The sequence below is a fragment of the Cetorhinus maximus genome, chromosome 2, assembly GCF_964194155.1.
Source record: "Cetorhinus maximus chromosome 2, sCetMax3.hap1.1, whole genome shotgun sequence".
NCBI classification, from domain to species: domain Eukaryota; kingdom Metazoa; phylum Chordata; class Chondrichthyes; order Lamniformes; family Cetorhinidae; genus Cetorhinus; species Cetorhinus maximus.
This window is the reverse complement of record NC_135880.1, coordinates 8069879-8090522: the sequence shown is the minus strand read 5'-3', so window position 1 is coordinate 8090522 and position 20644 is coordinate 8069879. Positions and strand designations below refer to the sequence as shown.

At 46.9% G+C, this 20644-nt stretch overlaps 2 protein-coding genes across 2 annotated transcripts in view; one reads left to right on the top strand and one right to left on the bottom strand.

Annotated features, from left to right (window-relative positions):
* Nucleotides 1–20644, top strand: part of LOC144692089 (uncharacterized) — a 981581-nt gene that overhangs the window by 506965 nt on the left and 453972 nt on the right. The window lies entirely within an intron of this gene.
* tmem8b (transmembrane protein 8B) overlaps nucleotides 1–20644 on the bottom strand; it is a 130654-nt gene that overhangs the window by 109532 nt on the left and 478 nt on the right. The window contains exons 2-4 of the mRNA XM_078559933.1: nucleotides 10871–11060; nucleotides 7780–7987; nucleotides 3562–3695 (exon numbers count right to left, since the gene is read on the bottom strand). Coding sequence (XP_078416059.1) covers nucleotides 3562–3695; nucleotides 7780–7987; nucleotides 10871–11060 — 532 coding nt within the window. The remainder of the gene's footprint in view (nucleotides 1–3561; nucleotides 3696–7779; nucleotides 7988–10870; nucleotides 11061–20644) is intronic.

The following is a 20644-nucleotide window of genomic DNA, read 5'->3' as shown; positions in this document are numbered from 1 at the left end:
AGCAGAGGAGATTGAGGGGGGACATGATTGAGGTGTATAAAATTATGAGGCACATAGATAGGGTAGACAGGAAGGAACTTTTCCCCTTGGTGGAGGGATCAATAACCAGGGGGCATAGATTTAAGGTGAGGGGCAGGAGGTTTAGAGGGGATGTGAGGAAGAATTTTTTCACCCAGAGGGTGGGAATCTGGAACTCACTGCCTGAAAGAGTGGTAGAGGCAGAAACCCTCATAACATTTAAGAAGTATTTGGATGTGCACTTGCAATGCCATGGCATACAAGGCTATGGGCCTAGTGCTGGAAAAGAGGATTAGAATAGTTAGGTACTTGTTTGAGTGGCGCAGACTCGATGGGCCGAAGGGCCTTTTTCTGTGCTATAGACCTCTATGACTATGAGCAGCACTTTCTAGAGCCAACCAGAGAGCAGACTATTCTAGACCTGGTAATGTGCAATGAGACTGGATTAATCAATAACCTCTTGGTGAAGGTGCCTCTAGGTGACAGCAATCATAACACGATGGAATTTCGTCTTCAGTTTGAGAGCGAGAAGTGTGGGTCCATGATGAATGTTTTAAACCTAAATAAAGGGGAGGTGATGGTGTAGTGGTATAGTCACTAGATTAGTATTCCAGAGACCCAGGCTAATACTCTGGGGGCCAAGGTTTGAATCCCAAAACAGCAGATGGTGAAATCTGAATTCAATGAAAAGTCTAATGATGACCATGAAGCCATTATTGATTCTTGTAAAAACCCATCTGGTTCACTAATGTCCTTTAGGGAAGGAAATCTGCTGTCCTTACCTGGTCTGGCCTACATGTGAGTCCAGACCCACAGCAATGTGGTTGACTCTTAAATGCCCTCTGAACAAGGGCAGTTAGGGATGGGCAATAAATGCTGGCCCAGCCAGCAATGCCCCACATCCCATGAATGAATATATAAAAAAAACTATGAGCATATAAAGGCAGGGCTGGCGACGATGATAAAAGCAAGACTCTTTAAGAGGTCACACGGACTCAAAGTGTTAACTCTGTTCCTCTCTCCACAGATGCTGCCAGAACTGATGAGTTTTCCCAGCATTTTCTGCTTTTATTTCGACTGGCTATAGTGAGCTGGGAAACCAGGTTATAAGGTAAGGCAGTAGAGCTGCAGTGCCAGACTTTTAAGGAGATATTTAGATTTAATAACGCTCGGGAAAGATTTGTCCCAGTGAGAAAGACCCCGAGAAGGATGCACCAACTGTGGCTAAATAAAGAAGTGAAGGATAGTATTAAACTGAAGGAAACACTGCACGAATCTGCGAAAATTAGTGGTAGGTCAGAGGATTGGACAGATTTTAAGAGCCAGCAAAGAATGACTAAAAGTAATAATAAATAGCAGAGTATGAGAGAAAGCTAGCTAGCAATATAAAGACAGATAAAAAAGTTTCCACAAGTATTTGAACAGGAAAATGGTAACTTTTCCTCAAGAGAGTCAGTCTGGGGAATCGATAATGGAAAACAGAGAAATGGCAGAGGTGTTGAGCAGGTATTTGGTGTCTGTCTTCACTGAGAGGACTTCAAAAACTTCTCATAGACTCTTGAAAATCAAGAGGTGAGAGGGAGGGATGAACTTAATTACAATCACCATCACCAAGGAAAAGGTGCTGGGAAAACTATGAGACCTAAAGGCTGACAAGTCTCCAGGACATGAGGGCCTGCATTCTAGGATCTTATAAGATATATGCAGAGATAATAGGTGCATTGGTTATAACCTTCCAAAATTCCTTAGATTCTGGGAAGGTTCCAGTGGATGGGGAAATAGCTAATGTTACCCCTTTATTCAAGAACGATGATGGGGGGAGACAGAAAACAGGAAACTATAGGCCAGTTAGCTTAACACCTGTCATAAGGAAATTGCTAAAAGCCATTATTAAGGAGGTTGTAGCAGGATCCTTAGATAATCACAATTTGATTAGGCAGAGCCAACATAGTTTTATGAAAGGGAAATCATGATTAACTAATCCGTTATTTGATGAAGTTGCATTCAAGGTGAATAAAGGGGAATCAATAGATGTGGTGTACTTGGATTTCCAAAAGACATTTAATAAGATACCACATCAAAGGTTTCCATACAAGATAAGAGGACATGGTATAAGGAGTAACATAGTAACATGGATAAAGGATTGGTTAGCTAACAGGAACAGAGAGTAGGGATAAATGGGTCTTTTTCAGAATGGCAAGCTATAACTAGTGGAGTGCCACAGGGATCAGTGTTGGGGCCTCAACTAGTTACAACCTATATCAATGCCTTGGATGAAGGGACCAAGTGTATTGTAGCTAAATTCACTGACGACACCAAGATAGGTAGGAAAGTAAGTTGACAAGAGGAGGTAAAGAGTCCATAAGGGATATAGGCAGGTTAAGTGAGTGGGCAAAAATTTGGCAGATGGAATATAATGTGGGAAAATGTGAACTGGTCCACTTTGGCGTAAAGAATAGAAAAGCAACATATTATTTAAATGGAGAAAGATTGCAGAGCTCAGTGGTACAGAGGGATCTGGGTGTCCTGGTACATGAATCACATAAAGTTAGTATGTAGGTACAGCAAGTGATTGGGAAGGTAAATGGAATGTTGGTAAGGGGAATGGAATATAAAAGTAGGGATGTTTTGCTACAGTTGTAAAGGGCACTCGGTGAGACTGCATCTGGGGGACTGTGTGCAGTTTTGGGTCCCCTTATTTAAAAAAATATATAATTGCTTTAGAAGCAGTTCAGAGAAGATTCACTGGACTGATTCCTGGGATGAAGGGCTTATGTTATGAAGAAAGGTTGAGCAGGTTGAGCCTAGACCCATTGGAGTTTAGAAAAATGAGAGGAGATCTTAGCAAAGCTTATAAGATCCTGAGGGGACTTGATAGGGTGGATAGCAGGACGATGTTTCCTCTTGTGGGGGAGGCTAGAATTAGGGGACATGGTTTAAAAATAAGCGGGTCTCCCATTTATTACTGAGACGAAGAGAGTTTTTTTCTCTCAGAGGGTCGTTAGTATGTGAAATTCTCCTTCCCCGGAGAGCAGTGGGGGCTGGGGCATTGAATATATTCCAGCGACAGGATTTTGATCTACAAGGGAGTCGAGCGTTATGGTGGGGGGGGGACTGAGGGGAAAGTGGAGTTGAGACCACAATCTGATCAGCCACAATCTTATCGGTTCGAGGGGCCCAACGTCCTACTCCTGCTCCTCAGTCCTCTGTTGCTATGCGCTCCAGGGAACAATTTGCCTGGATCGATTCCCCCTTTCACAATCCTGAATTAGGTCACCTCGGATTCTCCTCCTCTCCCGGCACAGCAAGCCCGTGATTGCTGACCTGCTGCTATTGCATTACATTTCCCAGTGCCTGAGAGTGCTCTTACGGAGCACAGGATCAACAGGCTGTTGGAGGAATGAATAGGGAACTTTATCCATTTCCCATAAACGACTGTCAACAGTGACAGGAAGAGCACATTTCACACAGTTACCCTGCTCTCATACTCCATTATGTCATCGACTTGGTAATATTAGACGAAGAGGGGTCAGCCCGACTTACTTGTAGAGCACTGATCTGTTGTGGCCTGGGATCATCTGATCTATCACGTAGCCAGGATACACAACAGGGATTCCAATCAATCTCTGCACAATCAATTGGGGTTGGAAGAGGTATTGACATTCCTCATAGAGGCCCTGGGGACACAAAGCAAAAGATATTAAATCAGACAGCATGCCAGCTGATTTCCCTGCTTGGTGACCTGCCCTTGGTACACTTATGTGCTTATGGCAGAATAAAGAATCATCAGCAGGTCAGTGTACCAACAACTGCAGTTTATATTTAAATACTTGGGGGATGAGGTGGGACAAGGGGAATCAGCTGTTTTTATTTATTCATTCACGGGATGTGGGCTTCGCTGGCTGGGCCAGCGTTTATTGCCCATCCTTAGTTGCCCTTGAGAAGGTGGTGGTGAGCTGCCTTCTTGAGCCGCTGCAGTCCATGTGGTGTAGGTACACCCCCAGTGCTGTTAGGGAGGGAGTTCCAGGATTTTGACCCAGCGAAAGTGAAGGAACGGCTGATATATTTCCAAGTCAGGATGGTGAGTGGCTTGGAGGGGAACTTCCAGGCGGTGGTGTTCCCATCTATCTGCTGCCCTTGTCCTTCTAGGTGGTAGTGGTTGTGGGATTGGAAGGTGCTGTCGAAGGAGCCTTGGTGAATTGTTAGTCAGGGAACGTTTAGTGAGCTGTGTTCACGGTTCAGGACTGCAGTGGAAAAGGACGAGGGGCAATCTAGAGTAAAATATTGAAGGAGGGCCGATTTCAATGGGGCGAGAACAAGTCAATCCCAGGGAAATTGGAAACAAAGATTGACAGGCAGAACTAAAACACAACAATGAGCTGCCTTTAAAGAGGGGATGGTTCAGGGGCAGTCAGGGTATTTCCCCAGAGGGGAAAAGGCAGGGGAAACAAAGCAGAGCTCCCTGGATGCCTGAAGAGATAGATGGAGCAAAAATAAAAGGGCAGATGTCAGGTGGATAACACAAGGCTGAATCTAGGACATTCAGAAAGGACATGATAAAGGAAATAAGGGAGGTAAAGACAGGATATAAAACATAACATAAAAAGGGATCCAAAAGTCTTCTTGAGGCATGAAAACAGTAAAAAGGCAGCATGAGGAGGGGAGTGGGGCTGATTCAGGACCAAAAAAGGGATTTGCGCATAGCTGAGGTATTAAAATGAATATTTTGCACCTGCCTTTACCAAGGAAGAAGATGTTTCCAAAATCATAGTGAAATTGGAGGTAGTTGAAGACACTGGATGAGCTAAAAACTGATAAAAGGATGTATTTGAAAAGCTGGCTGTGCGCAAAGTAGGTAAGTCACCAGGGCTGGGTGGGACGCCCCTGAGGATACTGTGGGTTGTAAGGTGGAAATTTGTACAGGTACTGGCCATAATCTTCCAGTCGTCCTTAGACACAGGGGTGCTGCCAGGACTGTAGGATTGTAAATGTCATACCCTTGCTCAAAAAGTGTGCAAGGATGAACCCAGCGACTCCAGGGAGGTCAATTTAATTGTGGCTGTGGGAAAGCTTTTAGATACGATAATCCAGACAAAATGAACAGTTACTTAGACAAGTGTGGATTAATTAAAGAAATCCAACGCCGATTTGTTGAAGACAAATCGTGTTGACTGAATGTGATTGAGAGAGACAGAGAGGGTTGAAAAGGGTAATGTGGTTGCCATGGTGTATATGGACTTCCAAAAGACTTTTGATAATGTGCCACATGGTTGGCTTGTCAACAAAGTTGAAGCTCATGAAATAAAAGGGTCAGTGGTAGCATGGATACAAAATTGGCTGAGTGACAGGAAACAGAACAGCATGGAGATTTGTTTTTCAGACTGGAAGGATAGGGGATGGGAGAGGTCTGGAGGGTTATGGACTAGGTGCAGGTCAATGGGACTAGCGGAATAATATTTCAGCACAGACTAGAAGGGCCGAATGGCCTGTTTTCTGTGCTGTAGTGTTCTATGGTTCTATGGTTCTAAGGCATTCAGTGATGTTCCCAGGTGTCAGTGCTAGGGCCACTGCTTTTCTTGATATAAATCAATGACTTGGACTTGGGTGTACAGGGCACAATTTCAATATTTGCAGATAATGCAAAACTGGGAAGTATTGTGAACTGTGAGGAAGATAGCGATAGGTTTCAAGAAGACATAGGCAGGCTTGGTGGAATGGGCAGACAAGTGGCAGAGAAAATTTAATGCATTGAAATATGAAGTGATACATTTTGGTAGGACGAATGAGGAGAGACAGTATAAAATAAAGGGTGCAAATCTAAAGGGGGTGCAGAAGCGGAGAGACCTGGGGGTATATGTACACCAATCATTGAAGGTGACAGGCTGGTTGAGGAAGTGGTCAATAAGGTTTATGAGATCCTGGGCTTTATAAATAGAGGCACCGAGTACAAATGAGGTTAAAAACCTTTGGGAAACATTGGTTAACTGGGATATTTAGTCCAATTCTGGGCACCGCGCTTTATAAAGAATGTGAATGCTTTAGAAAGGGTTTAGACAAGGTTTACTAGGATGATTCTACGGATGGGGGTGGTTTCAGTTATGTGCATATCTAGGAGAAGCTGGGGTTGTTTTCCTTAGAGAAGAGAGAGGTTGAGAGTAGATTTGATAGAGGTGTTCAAAGTCATAAGGTGTCTGGACAGAGTCGATAGGAAGAAACTATTCCCATTGGTGGAAGGATCGAGAACCAGTTTAAGGTGATTGGGAAAAGAACCAATGGCAACATGAGGCAAACCTTTTTAATGCAGCAGATGTTTAGAATCTGGAATGCATTACCTGCGAGTGAGGTGGAGGCTGATTCAATCAAGGCCTTCAGAACAGAATTGGATAAGCACCTAAAGAGAAAATATTTGCAGGGCTACACGGACAGGTCGGGGAGTAAGATTGGCTGAGTTGCTCTTGCAGAGAGCTGGCACAGACACAATGGGCCGAATGGCCTCCTTCTGTGCTGTAACCATTCTATGATTCTATGTTGTCTTTAACATCGCAAAATGTCCCAAGGAGGTTCAGAACCATCTAAACCCCTCGATTAGATTCCAGCCTGTAACTCACTCCCAAGCATCCATTATTCTATACACACCTCCACCAGATTCCAGCCTGTAACTCACTCCTAGGTATGCATTCCCCATCTATATGATATGCTGAAGCTAATGAGTGGCCTCTGTAGGCAGACACCATTGCACCTCTGGGTGAAGCTGTGAGTCCTAATGTTACGTGACCTGAGGTCCGGTGACAGTGCCACCTAAAGGAGAAATAAATATCACGGGCTGAATTTTACATGCCCCCGCAGAGGGTGTGTTTCTCATGGTGGGGTGGGAAGGGAGAGGGATGTAAAATGCAGTGGGCACCCACTCCCGAGCTCTCCCCTATAATACAGGGAGCGGGGTTGGCGGCGAAATAGGCAGCCCCCACCTGCCATATTTCAAAGAACAAATAAGGGTCAATTAGGCTCATTATCCAACCCATTGACACTGAGGATGTTCTGCCCAAAAGCAGCAGGTCGGGAGCCGGAAGCCCGACCACCCCTTTCCTTCCTACCCGCTTCCCCACATTAAACCCATCCCCCTCACCCCTCCTGCCCCTCTACCTAACTTGCCCAAACCCCACTGGGCCCAAGGGCCCCCCCAGGCATAACCTGTTCCGGGAATCCATGGGCCTCGATCTCCCTTTGGTTCTGTAGTCCCCCGGCAGCCGCCACTGATGCTATCCGGGCACTGCCGGGACCGATGGAGCGAATGGCCGGCCAATCCGAATGTCCGGCAGTCCCCAAAACAAAACGGGAGGTCCTCGGACCCTCGTGAATCAGTGGGTCGCAGTGGAGTGTGCTGGCTCCGCGCCAACGTGGTTTCTGGGGATCTTGCTGTGCGCAAATTGGCCGGGGTGGGGGGCACTCTGGAGACTTGAGGACACAACCTGGATGGACACCACTGTAGGAGGTGGTACGTTTTGGATGAGAATCATACTGAAGGCCTGTTTGGTGCGTTCTGTTTCAATGTTTGAAGAAGAGCTGGGGAGCTGTCTTGGCCAACATTCACCCCTCAACTAGCATCGCTAAAATAGATCAGCTGCTCACTATCTCATGGCTGCACCTTTCAGAGAGCAAATCAGCTGTCACATTGCGAGTGACTACACCTCAGAAGGTACGTCAGTGGCTGTAAAAACATTTCGGGGTGTCCTGAGACGCTCTCTGGCCGTGGGGGTTTACCTTGACTGAGATTTTCCCTTTATCCTTTGGTAGGTGAGCAGCAAGGAACCAGTCTCCCAGGAGCGGGTTGGTGATGTTAAACACCCCTGTCGTGCGGTTGGGAAGAGTCCATGTCAGAGTGACTGCGAATGATCCTGGCACAATGGTGTCTGTCGGAAACCGGGTGTGGAGGGGGTTAATAACTGGCGGAGCCCCGGATCGGAAATACCTGGTAGAGATCAGGAGAGAAGTAAGAGTTAGGAAGGGAAATAACAACTTTCATTTGTATAACGCCTTTAATATAGTGAACCGTAGTAATGCAAGAAACCGCCGTATATAATAACCTTATAAAATGTTAAGGAATATATTGGTTATCATAGAAATCTTGTGCAGGAGGGTTCCATGCCAGTTTGCTGGGTGATAAACATAAGCGGTCCCCCATTTATTAGACCATAAGACCATAAGACATAGGAGCAGAAATTAGGCCATTCAGCCCATCGAGTCTGCTCCGCCATTCAATCATGGCTGATAAGTTTCTCAACCCCATTCTCCCGCCTTCTCCCTGTAACCTTTGTTACTGGTAATAACCATTACTGAGATGAAGAGAATCTAAACTATTGTTTTTTTAATAAATTACTTAACAAAATACTTCAAAATCGCCGATGAGTTCGGCCCCCATTTTGGGGCATTCTGTGACTCTAGGGCCAGACTCTTATATTATAAGGACCTTCACATGAATGTCGCGCAACAGAATTCGCCACCAAGCCACAGTCAGAAATATTAGGACAGGTAACTAAAAACTTGGTCAAAGATGTAAGTTTTAAAGGAGCGTCTTAAGTGTGGAATGAGATGCAGCGGAGTGGAGAAAGATGAAAGTGTTACAAAAGGAAGATAATGGCAAAGAGAGAGATTGGCATACAGAGAGAAAGCATGCAGGAGATAACCAAACTCTACTTTGACTTTGGACGATAGCATCAATTTGGCTGATATTGCCTCAGCCTCCCATTGTTCAGATTTCAACCTGGCAAAGATTGTACATTTAGTGGTGAAGGTCTGGAATGCACTGCCCGAGAGTGTTTTTTTCATTCTTTCACGTGATGTGGGCTTCGCCGGCTGGGCCAGCATTTATTGCCCATCTCTAATTGCCCCTTGAGAAGGTGGTGGTGATCTGCCTTCTTGAACCGCTGCAGTCCATGTGGTGTAGGTTTACCCAGCGTGCTTTTAGGGAGGGAGTTCCAGGATTTTAACCCAGCGACAGTGAAGGAACGGTGATATATTTCCAAGTCAGGATGGTGAGTGGCTTGGAGGGGAACTTCCAGGTGGTGATGTTCCCATCTATCTGCTGCCCTTGTCCTTCTAAATGGTAGTGGTTGTGGGTTTGGAAGGTGCTGTCTAAGGAGCCTTGGTGAATTCCTGCAGTGTATCTTGTAGATGGTACACACTGCTGCTACTGTGCATCGGTGGTGGGGGGAGGGAATGTTTGTGCCAATCAAGCGAGCTTATTTGTCCTGGATGGTGTCGAGCTTCTTGAGTGTTGTGGGAGCTGCACTCATCCAGGCAAGTGGGGAGTATTCCATCACACTCCTGACTTGTGTCTTGTAGATGGTGGACAGGACATGAGTTACTCGCTGCAGGATTCCTAGCCTCTGACCTGCTCTTGTAGCCACAGTATTTATATGGCTGGTCCAGTTAAGTTTCTGGTCAATAGTAACCCCCAGGGTGTGTGGTGGAGGCAGGTTCAATCAAAGCTTTCAAGAGGAAGTTAGACTGTTATCTGAAAAGGAAGAATGTGCAGGGTTACAAGGAGAAGGTGGGGGAATGGCACTCGGTGATTCTATTTTATTTATTCATTCACGGGATGTGGGTGTCGCTGGCTAGGCCGGCATTTATTGCCCATCCCTAACTGCCCATGAGAATGACAATTGCCCCTTCAGCGAGTTGGCAGAGACACAACGGGCCAAATGGTTGTCTTTCGCGCTGTAACTATTCTATGATTCTGCGGAAAGGAAGAAGGTAAAACAAGAGGGCGGAGGTAAAAGGAATAATGAAAGAGAGACAGGTTAAAGGGAAGACAGAATGTAAAGGTATATTGAGGGGAGACAATGAAAGCGAACACGGGAGGCAGGCAAGGAGCAATTGAAGGCCACAGGCCTATAGGAGGCCACTCAGCCCATTTTGTTTGTGCTAGCTCTGCGAGAGGAATTGAAATCCCAGTACTTGAGCTTCTCCCCATCACCCCTGCATCTTCCTCTACTCCAACAACACCTTCAGATGTTTCCACAAAATTATCTATACTCCGAGGGAAAGCATTACTCACTCCATGGGCTTAAAGAATCTTCCTCGAACCTTTTTTAAATTGATTTAAACCTCCTCACTGATTCCCCAGTCAGGGCCAACGGGCTTTTCTGGATTCACTCCATCAAACTCCTCCTCAGTTTTATGAACTAAGAGGCTACGTGGAACTTATATAGAACCATAGTCAGACCGCACGGGGTTACCGTGAGAAAAGAGATATAGAGAGAACCTGGAGGAGGTGCAAAAAAACAAAGGTTTACAAGGATGAGATCAGAACTGCGAGGTTGTAACGATCAGGGAAGGTCATTTGTCTGAAAGGGAGAAGGTTGGGGAGCCCCATGGTCGATGATATTAAACTTACAAAGAGTTTGGTAGAGTGATCGTAGAGAGGGCATCTCCACTTTTTGGGGGGGAGACTGAAAATAGGGGCCTTTAACAGAAGACAGTCACCAATAAATGCAACATGGAATCCAGGAGGATGTAGACCCCACTGCCATAAGCTGAGGTGAATACCATTGATGCGTTTAAGGAGAAGTTGGATAAACAACCTGACGGGGAAAGGAATAGAAGGAGAGGTTGACGGGAGTGAGATGAAGGGAGGGGTAGCAGGAGGCTCGGGTGGAGCATAAATAATAGCATGGGTTATGTGGGCCGAATGGCCTGCTTCTGTGCTGTAAAATTCATCGTAAAGTGGCACGCCGCAATTAATTATTCCGGGCTGAACTGTGACCCCACTGACCACCCCTCCCCCACCCCCATCCTCCTGTCCCGCCTCACCAGTCCCGACAAGGGGTAACCCGGCCCCAGGACTACTCACACTGTGATGTCTCGGTCCGGGCAGCTATCTCCAAAGCTGCCCCCTTGCTCCTTGAAGGTGATGAGGTTCCACACAGCCACCACCGTGTCCTCGGGCACGTGGAAGTGAAAGAGCTCGGCGCTAGCGAATGACGTGAAGGCGTTGAGTTTGCGAGGGGTCCTGGTGAAGTAATCTGTGATAAAGCGACACTCTGGGAGGAGAAAGAGGCAGAAGGGAGGGAGTGGTCAGTCACGGCCCGGGTGATGCCAGCGAGAGGCTTCGAGGCTGGCCGGGGCCATTCAGCCCGTTGTAACGTTGCCGGCTCTTTGTTGAAGTTTTAAAGATTTCATCCCCCTGCCCCTCGGTCGCCCAGACCTCGGTCGCCCCGACCTCGGTCGCCCCGACCTCGGTCCCCTGTCACAATCTTAACGCTGCGAATTCAAGTCAATTTTGGACGGGTTCGACAATACATGCGACAAGTTGAGGTGGACAGCGGGGTGACAGGGAGGCCTGAATAACCCAGCAAGAGTGCCCTAGCTGACACCTATCAGAGAGTCATACAGCACAGAAGGAGGCCATTCAGCCCACTCTGCGTTTGCTAGCTCTTAGAAGGAAATATCAAATTACATCGGACTTACTGCACTGAAACAGGCCATTTGGTCCAACTAGTCCATGCCAGTTTTTATACCCCTCACGGGCATCCTCCCAGCCCTCGTCATCTAACCCTATCAGCAGCTTTCTCCCAATTAATCCCATTTCTGTTGTTCTTTACCCAGGGCCCTCCAGGTTTTTACTGTTTAAATGTTTCATGGGAGTTTTACTCTGTATCTAACCCCGTGCTGTACCTGTCCTGGGAGTGTTTGATGAGGACAGTGTAGAGGGAGCTTTACTCTGTATCTAACCCCGTGCTGTACCTGTCCTGGGAGTGTTTGATGAGGACAGTGTAGAGGGAGCTATACTTTGTATCTAACCCCGTGCTATACCTGTCCTGGGAGTGTTTGATGGGGATGGTGTAGAGGGAGCTTTACTCTGTATCCAACCCCGTGCTGTACCTGTCCTGGGAGTGTTTGATGGGGACAGTGTAGAGGGAGCTTTACTCTGTATCTAACCCCGTGCTGTACCTGCCCTGGGAGTGTTTGATGGGGACGGTGTAGAGGGATCTTTACTCTGTATCTAACCCCGTGCTGTACCTGTCCTGGGAGTGTTTGATGGGGACAGTGTAGAGGGAGCTTTACTCTGTATCTAACCCCGTGCTGTACCTGTCCTGGGAGTGTTTGATGGGGACAGTGTAGTGGGAGCTTTACTCTGTATCTAACCCTGTGCTGTACCTGTCCTGGGAGTGTTTGATGGGGACAGTGTAGAGGGAGATTTACTCTGTATCTAACCCTGTGCTGTACCTGTCCTGGGAGTGTTTGATGGGGACAGTGTAGAGGGAGCTTTACTCTGTATCTAACCCCGTGCTGTACCTGTCCTGGGAGTGTTTGATGAGGACAGTGTAGAGGGAGCTTTACTCTGTATCTAACCCCGTGCTGTACCTGTCCTGGGAGTGTTTGATGAGGACAGTGTAGAGGGAGCTATACTTTGTATCTAACCCCGTGCTATACCTGTCCTGGGAGTGTTTGATGGGGATGGTGTAGAGGGAGCTTTACTCTGTATCCAACCCCGTGCTGTACCTGTCCTGGGAGTGTTTGATGGGGACAGTGTAGAGGGAGCTTTACTCTGTATCTAACCCCGTGCTGTACCTGCCCTGGGAGTGTTTGATGGGGACGGTGTAGAGGGATCTTTACTCTGTATCTAACCCCGTGCTGTACCTGTCCTGGGAGTGTTTGATGGGGACAGTGTAGAGGGAGCTTTACTCTGTATCTAACCCCGTGCTGTACCTGTCCTGGGAGTGTTTGATGGGGACAGTGTAGTGGGAGCTTTACTCTGTATCTAACCCTGTGCTGTACCTGTCCTGGGAGTGTTTGATGGGGACAGTGTAGAGGGAGCTTTACTCTGTATCTAACCCCGTGCTGTACCTGTCCTGGGAGTGTTTGATGGGGACAGTGTAGAGGGAGCTTTACTCTGTATCTAACCCCGTGCTGTATCTGTCCTGGGAGTGTTTGATGGGGACGGTGTAGAGGGAGCTTTACTCTGTATCTAATCCCGTGCTGTACCTGTCCTGGGTGTGTTTGATGGGGACAGTGCAGAGGGAGCTTTACTCTGTATCTAACCCCGTGCTGTACCTGCCCTGGGAGTGTTTGATGGGGACGGTGTAGAGGGAGCTTTACTCTGTATCTAACCCCGTGCTGTACCTGTCCTGGGAGTGTTTGATGGGGACAGTGTAGAGGGAGCTTTACTCTGTATCTAACCCCGTGCTGTACCTGTCCTGGGAGTGTTTGATGGGGACAGTGTAGTGGGAGCTTTACTCTGTATCTAACCCTGTGCTGTACCTGTCCTGGGAGTGTTTGATGGGGACGGTGTAGAGGGAGCTTTACTCTGTATCTAACCCCGTGCTGTACCTGTCCTGGGAGTGTTTGATGGGGACAGTGTAGAGGGAGCTTTACTCTGTATCTAACCCCGTGCTGTATCTGTCCTGGGAGTGTTTGATGGGGACGGTGTAGAGGGAGCTTTACTCTGTATCTAATCCCGTGCTGTACCTGTCCTGGGTGTGTTTGATGGGGACAGTGCAGAGGGAGCTTTACTCTGTATCTAACCCCGTGCTGTACCTGCCCTGGGAGTGTTTGATGGGGACGGTGTAGAGGGAGCTTTACTCTGTATCTAACCCCGTGCTGTACCTGTCCTGGGAGTGTTTGATGAGGACAGTGTAGACGGAGCTTTACTCTGTATCTAACCCCGTGCTGTACCTGTCCTGGGAGTGTTTGATAGGGACAGTGTAGAGGGAGCTTTACTCTGTATCTAACCCCGTGTTGTACCTGTCCTGGGAGTGTTTGATGAGGACAGTGTAGAGGGAGCTTTACTCTGTATCTAACCCCGTGCTGTACCTGTCCTGGGAGTGTTTGATGGGGACAGTGTAGAGGGAGCTTTACTCTGTATCTAACCCCGTGCTGTACCTGCCCTGGGAGTGTTTGATGGGTACTGCTCTCCTGAAGTGAAAAATATTCTGTTCCGTGGCACTAACATCCTTAATGTTGTTGAGTGAACAATGTTGTGTTTAAGCTCCATCTTCTCTGCCCATGTTGTTTGGACAGCGTGTTTTTAAGCAGCAGCTTGTCCTGAACATTCACAAAGTGTTTGATTTGTAAGTACAGGTGCTTCTTACTCTACCTGCCTGTCCATCTCTTTGGGCTGCAGGATGTAACTCCGTTCTGCAGCCCGGCAGTTGGATCTAACCCAGACTGTAGTGTCCTTGTGTGATTCTCCCTGATGGACAATACTACAGTGACCAAGGGGCAGCCTGTGTAAGCTACCTCCTGTAGAGTAGTGTTGGAGAGAGAGAGAGAGAGAGAGAGAGAAAGAGAGAGAGAAAGAAAGAGAAAGAGAGAAAGAGAGAGAGAGAGAGCAAGAGAGAAAGAGAGAGAGAGAGAGCAAGAGAGAGAGAAAGAGAGAGCAAGAGAGAAAGAGAGAGAGAGAGAGAGAGAAAGAGAGAGAGAAAGAAAGAGAAAGAGAGAGAGAAATAGAGAGAGAGAGCAAGAGAGAAGGAGAGAGAGAGAGAGAGCGAGAGAGAGAGAGAGAAAGAGAGAAAGAGAGAGCGAGAGAGAGAGAGAGAGAGAGAGGGCCTGAACGTGCATTGTTCTCAGCACAGCTGAGCCACGATCTAACCTTGGGCAGTACATGCATCTGTCAGTTTAGGAACATAGAAACAGGAGGAGGCCATTCAGCCCTTCATGCCTGTTCCATCATTTAATGAGATCATGGCTGGTCTGTGTCTAAACTCCATCCAGCGCACCTCCCCAAACCCCACCCTGACCCTGGCCTCAGTTCCATAGCCCTTCATACCCTCACCTCAAAAAAGTCTCTCTATTTCAATGTTGAAATCTTTAGTTGACCTCCAGCCCCAGCAGCCCCCTGTGCCAGGTAGTTCAGGTTTCCTTTGTGTAAAAATCTACTTCCTCACATCACTCCTGAACAGCCCGGCTCTAATTTTAACATTTTGTCCCCTTGTTCTGTGTCCCCTCTACCAGATGAAATAGTTTCTCACTGTCAACTCAATCTAAGTGCTTTAAACATCTGAAACACCTCAACTAGATCACCTCCTACTCATCAGTACCCAAGCCCGGAATACGAGGTCTGCCCTCCTAATTTGCTCCATTTAACTCTGGGGTTATTCTGCTAGTTTAATGCCACTACAGGGCACAAATCCTGCACCAAATCACAGAAGTGCATCTATTCCAGGAAAATAATGATACTGATATAAGGTGGCAATGTGATAATGTCACCGGACTAGTAACCCAGAGACCCAGCCAATTCTCTGGGGGGAAGCATGGGTTCAAATCCCAGTACCAGGTGGAGTTTAAATTCAATTAATAAAATCTGGAATATAGAATTAACCTCAGCAATGGTGACCATGACAACTATCATCGATTGTTGTTAAAAACCCATCTGGTTCACTAATGCCCTTTAGGGGAAGGAAATCTGCCGCCCTTACCTGGTCTGGCCTACATGTGACTCCAGACCCACAGCAACGTGGTTGACTCTTAAATGCCCCTCTGAACTGGCCTAGCAAGACCCTCAGTTCAAAGGGCAATTATAGGTTTTGGCATCAAATGCTGGCACTGCCCTTACCCCAGTGACACCCAAGTCCCACGAGAATAAATAAATAAACATAAGAGGAAGCAAGTAGGATGCTCAGCAACAACCTGGTCCCTCTGCCAGAAAAGACAGTGAGTGTCGGCATCCCATCTGAACAATAACACGGTCCCTTCTTTGGAATGCCACCACCCCCATCCAAAATTCCCCGGACAGGGCTCTCACCCATCAGCCCTCAGCTCATCAACTTGGGCAAAAAGTTAAAGCCAGGGTGTACCTAGTCTAGAAACGGCATTGGGGGGAATGCAGGCAGCACACTATATTGTATTGCAGCAGTGGCCCTGGTCTACACTGCTGCAGGATACTGCTCTATCTCATGGTCCTTACAATGATCATGGGCATACCGCTAGGCATGAGCATTCAGGCCCGCTCCTGCTGCCATCCCATATTGCCGCTCCTGCCATCCCACTCCACTGTGATCCGCGAGATGGGAAGAGGTCATGAGCAACACCAGCTTCCCCATTCATGAGGACTCATGAAGAACCCACAAAGAGAGGTGTTAAAATGGCACTCTGGGAAATGGCAGCTGATATTCATGCAGCTGGTATTGCCGCACTATCCAGACGGACAGAACCATGGGACCATGCAGCGTAAAGAACTAACACCTCATCACTGACCCAACAACAGAGATCCCCCAGCTCCAACTAAGCCCACAGAGCTGGTGGATGATGCGGTCACCGGCTCCATCAGCAGAAAGTGAGATACCACCTGAAGGGCGATTGTGGCCATGAATCCCAGACCATGGGAACGTGTCACATCAACCTGCCCACTCAGCTGTGTAGCAGGGGCACCTCATTTCTCCACTTGGTATCTCAGGTGATGATCGAGTGGGCAACCAAACTAGACAGCCCAGTATAAACTTCTCCCTTCTTATTACAGCAGCAGTGGTGCCTCTGTTCAGTTAAAACTAAAATGAGCCTCGGTCTCAAATCCAACAAAGAACATGTCTTCATTAAAAGCTCAAAGTTGGATAGCTCAGTGAGCGAGTATTGGGCTCTGTTTGACATTAGAGAGAATCCCATGTCCAATCCTCAGATAGTCCTGAGGTAAGGGATTGCAGTCCGGACTCTCATTCAACAATGAGCGAGGGTGGGGACTATCTCTGCTGGTCCCACTCCTGATCGCAGTCCAGAGACCCCTGTGTAAAATAGGATCAGACTTAGTTGCAGTAAGTCCCAGTCCTTGAACTGAGGCCTTGTGAAACCCAGTATATGAATCATTCCCATTACTGGACTGACCTCTCCCCAGAGTGATGGAATGTGCTGACTCCTCACACAGATTACACAGTGAAAATAATCTGTGCTCAGCACTGTTATGAGGAATTGGTTTACTGGGACTATGACATCAGGAATACTAACAGTAAGAAATCAACATAAGCAATCCGTCTATTAATATCACAGACAACTCTTCATTTTACAATCAATGTTTTAACGCAGTTTTTGATCAAAACATCATTAGAGGCCTTCTCTTAAAGGATTACTCAGACAGCAGCAGTAAGTTTGGATCCATGGGTAATTCTGGAGTTTCACAGAGACGCTCGATGGGATAAGGAAGGATTCTAGGGTTTGTAGGGGGTGAATCACCCAATGAGGTGACTTTAGTGGGTGAGTTACCCAATGGGATGACTTTAGGGGGCGAGTTACCCAATGGGATGACTTTAGGGGGTGAATCACCCAATGGGGTGACTTTAGTGGGTGAATCACCCAATGGGATGACTTTAGGGGTGAGTTACCAAATGGGATGGCTTTAGGGGGGCGAGTGACCCAATGGGATGCATTGTTGGGAGTTAGTTATCCAATGGGATGACTTTAGGGGTGAGTTACCCAATGGGATGGATCGTTGGGGGTTAGTTATTCAATGGGATGACTTTAGGGGGCGAGTGACCCAATGGGATGCATTGTTGGGAGTTAGTTATCCAATGGGATGATTTTAGGGGTGAGTTACCCATTGGGATGGATCGTTGGGGGTTAGTTATTCAATGGATTGTAGGGAATGAGTTACCCAATGGGATGGATCGTTGGGAGTTAGTTATTCAATGGATTGTAGGGAATGAGTTACCCAATGGGATGGATCGTTGGGGGTTAGTTATTCAATGGATTGTAGGGAATGAGTTACCCAATGGGATGGATTGAGTTTTTACTGGATGGAATTTGTTCTGCTGGAGTGTGGTACATGCTCTTTGCCCATTTAACATTGTGTCTGAATTTCTTTTCTTTGACATCAATCATCCCCCATTTAACACCAGCTACTGGTTCACAGTTAAGCTGTTTCACACTATTGGCAAAGTCAAATTTCACCCCCTTAACATCCTTCTCAGAATCCCAGGGCATTATTTTGAAGAGAGGGGATTTCTCCCTAATGTCCTGACCAATATTTATCCCTCAACCAACCATCACTAAAACAGGTTACCAAGTCATTGCCTCATTAATGTCTGTGGGAGCTTGCTGTGCACAGATTGGCTCCTGCATTTCCTACATTACGACACGTTAAAAACGCTCTCGGCTGTAAAGAACTTTGGGACGTCCTTAGGGTATGAAAGGCGCTATGGAAATGCAATACTTCATTTTTGCTAGCCCAGTACCATAACCACTAGACATGTATCCTATAGACCGGGGAAAGCATACAAGCCCCCATCTCAGTGTCTAAATGCTTCTTGAATTATTCTTGAGGTGTGGTTTTTACCTGCAGTCCCACCCATTGAGCCCATTCCAGGATTTAACCACACTCTCTACATGTAGGAGTACTCCCTGTTGTCAGAGCTGAACTTTACCAAACTTGTACCTATGCCCATTTCTCTTCTGGTTAGTTAGTGATGGTTAAATTCTATGGCCAAGATGAACCTTTTTTTGTCCCATTTAGTTGCTTATCTCCCTCTGTAAGGTTCACTCTCCTTCATCTCCCATCAGGGGAGTCTATCTGCTTCTTGAGTTCCCTGCCCAAAGGCAGATCTGACCCATGGCACCACAATCTCCAGTACAGGGTAGGGCAAGAAAGCAGATCCCAAATCCACCCCGGCCAGAACAAAGATTGAACCACTTGCTATTGGCACCAATCTCACCCACACTGGCCATCCAGCTAACTGAGCCAACCCAGCTGTGACAACATACATTGTTACATGCATATATATATATATATTTATAATTTCACCCCACCCCCCACTAGAGCTATCTGTACCTTGAGTGTCCTGCTCTCCATTCTTAATTAGCACATTCTTTTAGATAATATCACCACTTTCAACACCTCTTTGTTCTTTTGTCTGTGACATCTTTTGGTTATCTCCACCTATCACTGCTTGCTTGTCCCAACAACCACCCCCCACCCCTTAAACCAGCTTATATTTCACCCCTCTCCTATTTTTACTTAGTTCTGTTGAAGGGTCATGAGGACTCGAAACATCAACTGTGCTCCTTTCCGCCGATGCTGCCAGACCTGCTGAGTTTTTCCAGGTATTTTTTATTTTTTGTTACTGTTACATGCCTGGAACTGTGGAGAGCGATGGTAGAGGCTCCAATATCCTTCCCATCCCATCCCATGGCTGACCAGGAATCTCTCCCACTCTTACTGCCTGCCCTTGGCATGTGTTGGAAGGATTTGCAGGTTGATAACTCAAGCTGTTTGGCCATGTTAGGAACACACCTTCCATGGTCCATTAATCCCCTGAGGTGGGACTTGAACCTGCAGCTATCTGGATCAGAGGCAGGGACATTACCCATTGCACCACAAGACCTCCTGTTTAAGTCTTTGTAACCTGAAATCATCTAACTGAAAAATCCCATCTATAAAATGGGATTTTGCTGGTGGGGGAGGGTTCATTTTTCAGCTGGTGCAGACATGATGGGCAGAGTGGCCTCTGTAAATTTTTCTACATTTTTCTAAATTTCCTAAATATCTGAAAATGAAGAGAGTGCAGGGATGTGGGGAGAGGTTGGGGGAGTGCGTGAATTTCTCCTTAGGAGGGCCAGCATGGGCATGATGGGCTGAATGGCCTACTTCTGCGCTGTAACGATTCTATGATTCTGTGAAAGATTAGAATGCCCAGCGCCTGTAGTGATTTAATTGCTTATGGTCAGTGCCTGGCACTGCCACCTTAATGGGGTTTGAGTGACATGTGCAGAGATTTCTGGAATACGAAATGGGCTCTGATTCATCATTTGAATAAAGACAGATGTGCTTCTCTCTAATTGATGCAATCAGAGTCTCGGAAATCAGGCATTCCGAAGGTGCTGTTCACACAGTTTCACCAACTGAATTACTAATGATGCAGAGAGGTTCAATCCTCCCATTTATCACGGAGGGAATATTCGGCCTTGGCTCGGAGTTAGAAGGTCATGGGTTCATGTGTTGCCCAGAGAATTCAGCTCATAACCTGGGGGTGACACTCTGGATGCAGTCCTGCTGCTGGGGTCTCAACTACTTACAATCTACGTTAATGACTTGGATGAAGGGACCAAGTGTATTGTGGTCAAGTTTATTGACGGTACAAAGACAGGTAGGAAAGCAAGTTGTGAGGAGGATACAAAGAGTCTCCAAAGGGATATAGGTGGATGAATTGAGTGGGTAAAAAGTTGGAATACACTGTGGTAAAAGGTGAGGTTGTCCACTTAGGCAGGAAGAATAGGAAAAGCGGAATATTATTTAAATGGAGAGAGACTGCAGAATGATGTGATACAGAGGGATCTGGGTGTCCTTGTACATGAATCACAAAACATTAGTAAGTAACTAGGAAGTCAAATGGAATGTTGGCTTTTATTGTAAGGGGGGTGGAGTATAAAAGTAGGGAAGTCTTGCTACAACTGCACAGGGCCTTGGTGAGACCACACTTAAAGTATTGTGTACCGTTTCGGTCTCCTCACTTAAGGAGGGATATACTTGCATTGGGAGCAGTTCAGAGAAGGTTCACTAGGCTGATCCCTGGGATGAAGGGGTTATCTTATGAGGAAAGGTTGAGCAGGTTGGGCCTATGATCACTGGAGTTTAGAAGAATGAGAGGCGATCTGTTGAAACATAAGATTGTGAGGGTAAATGCTGAGAGGACGTTTAGTCTTG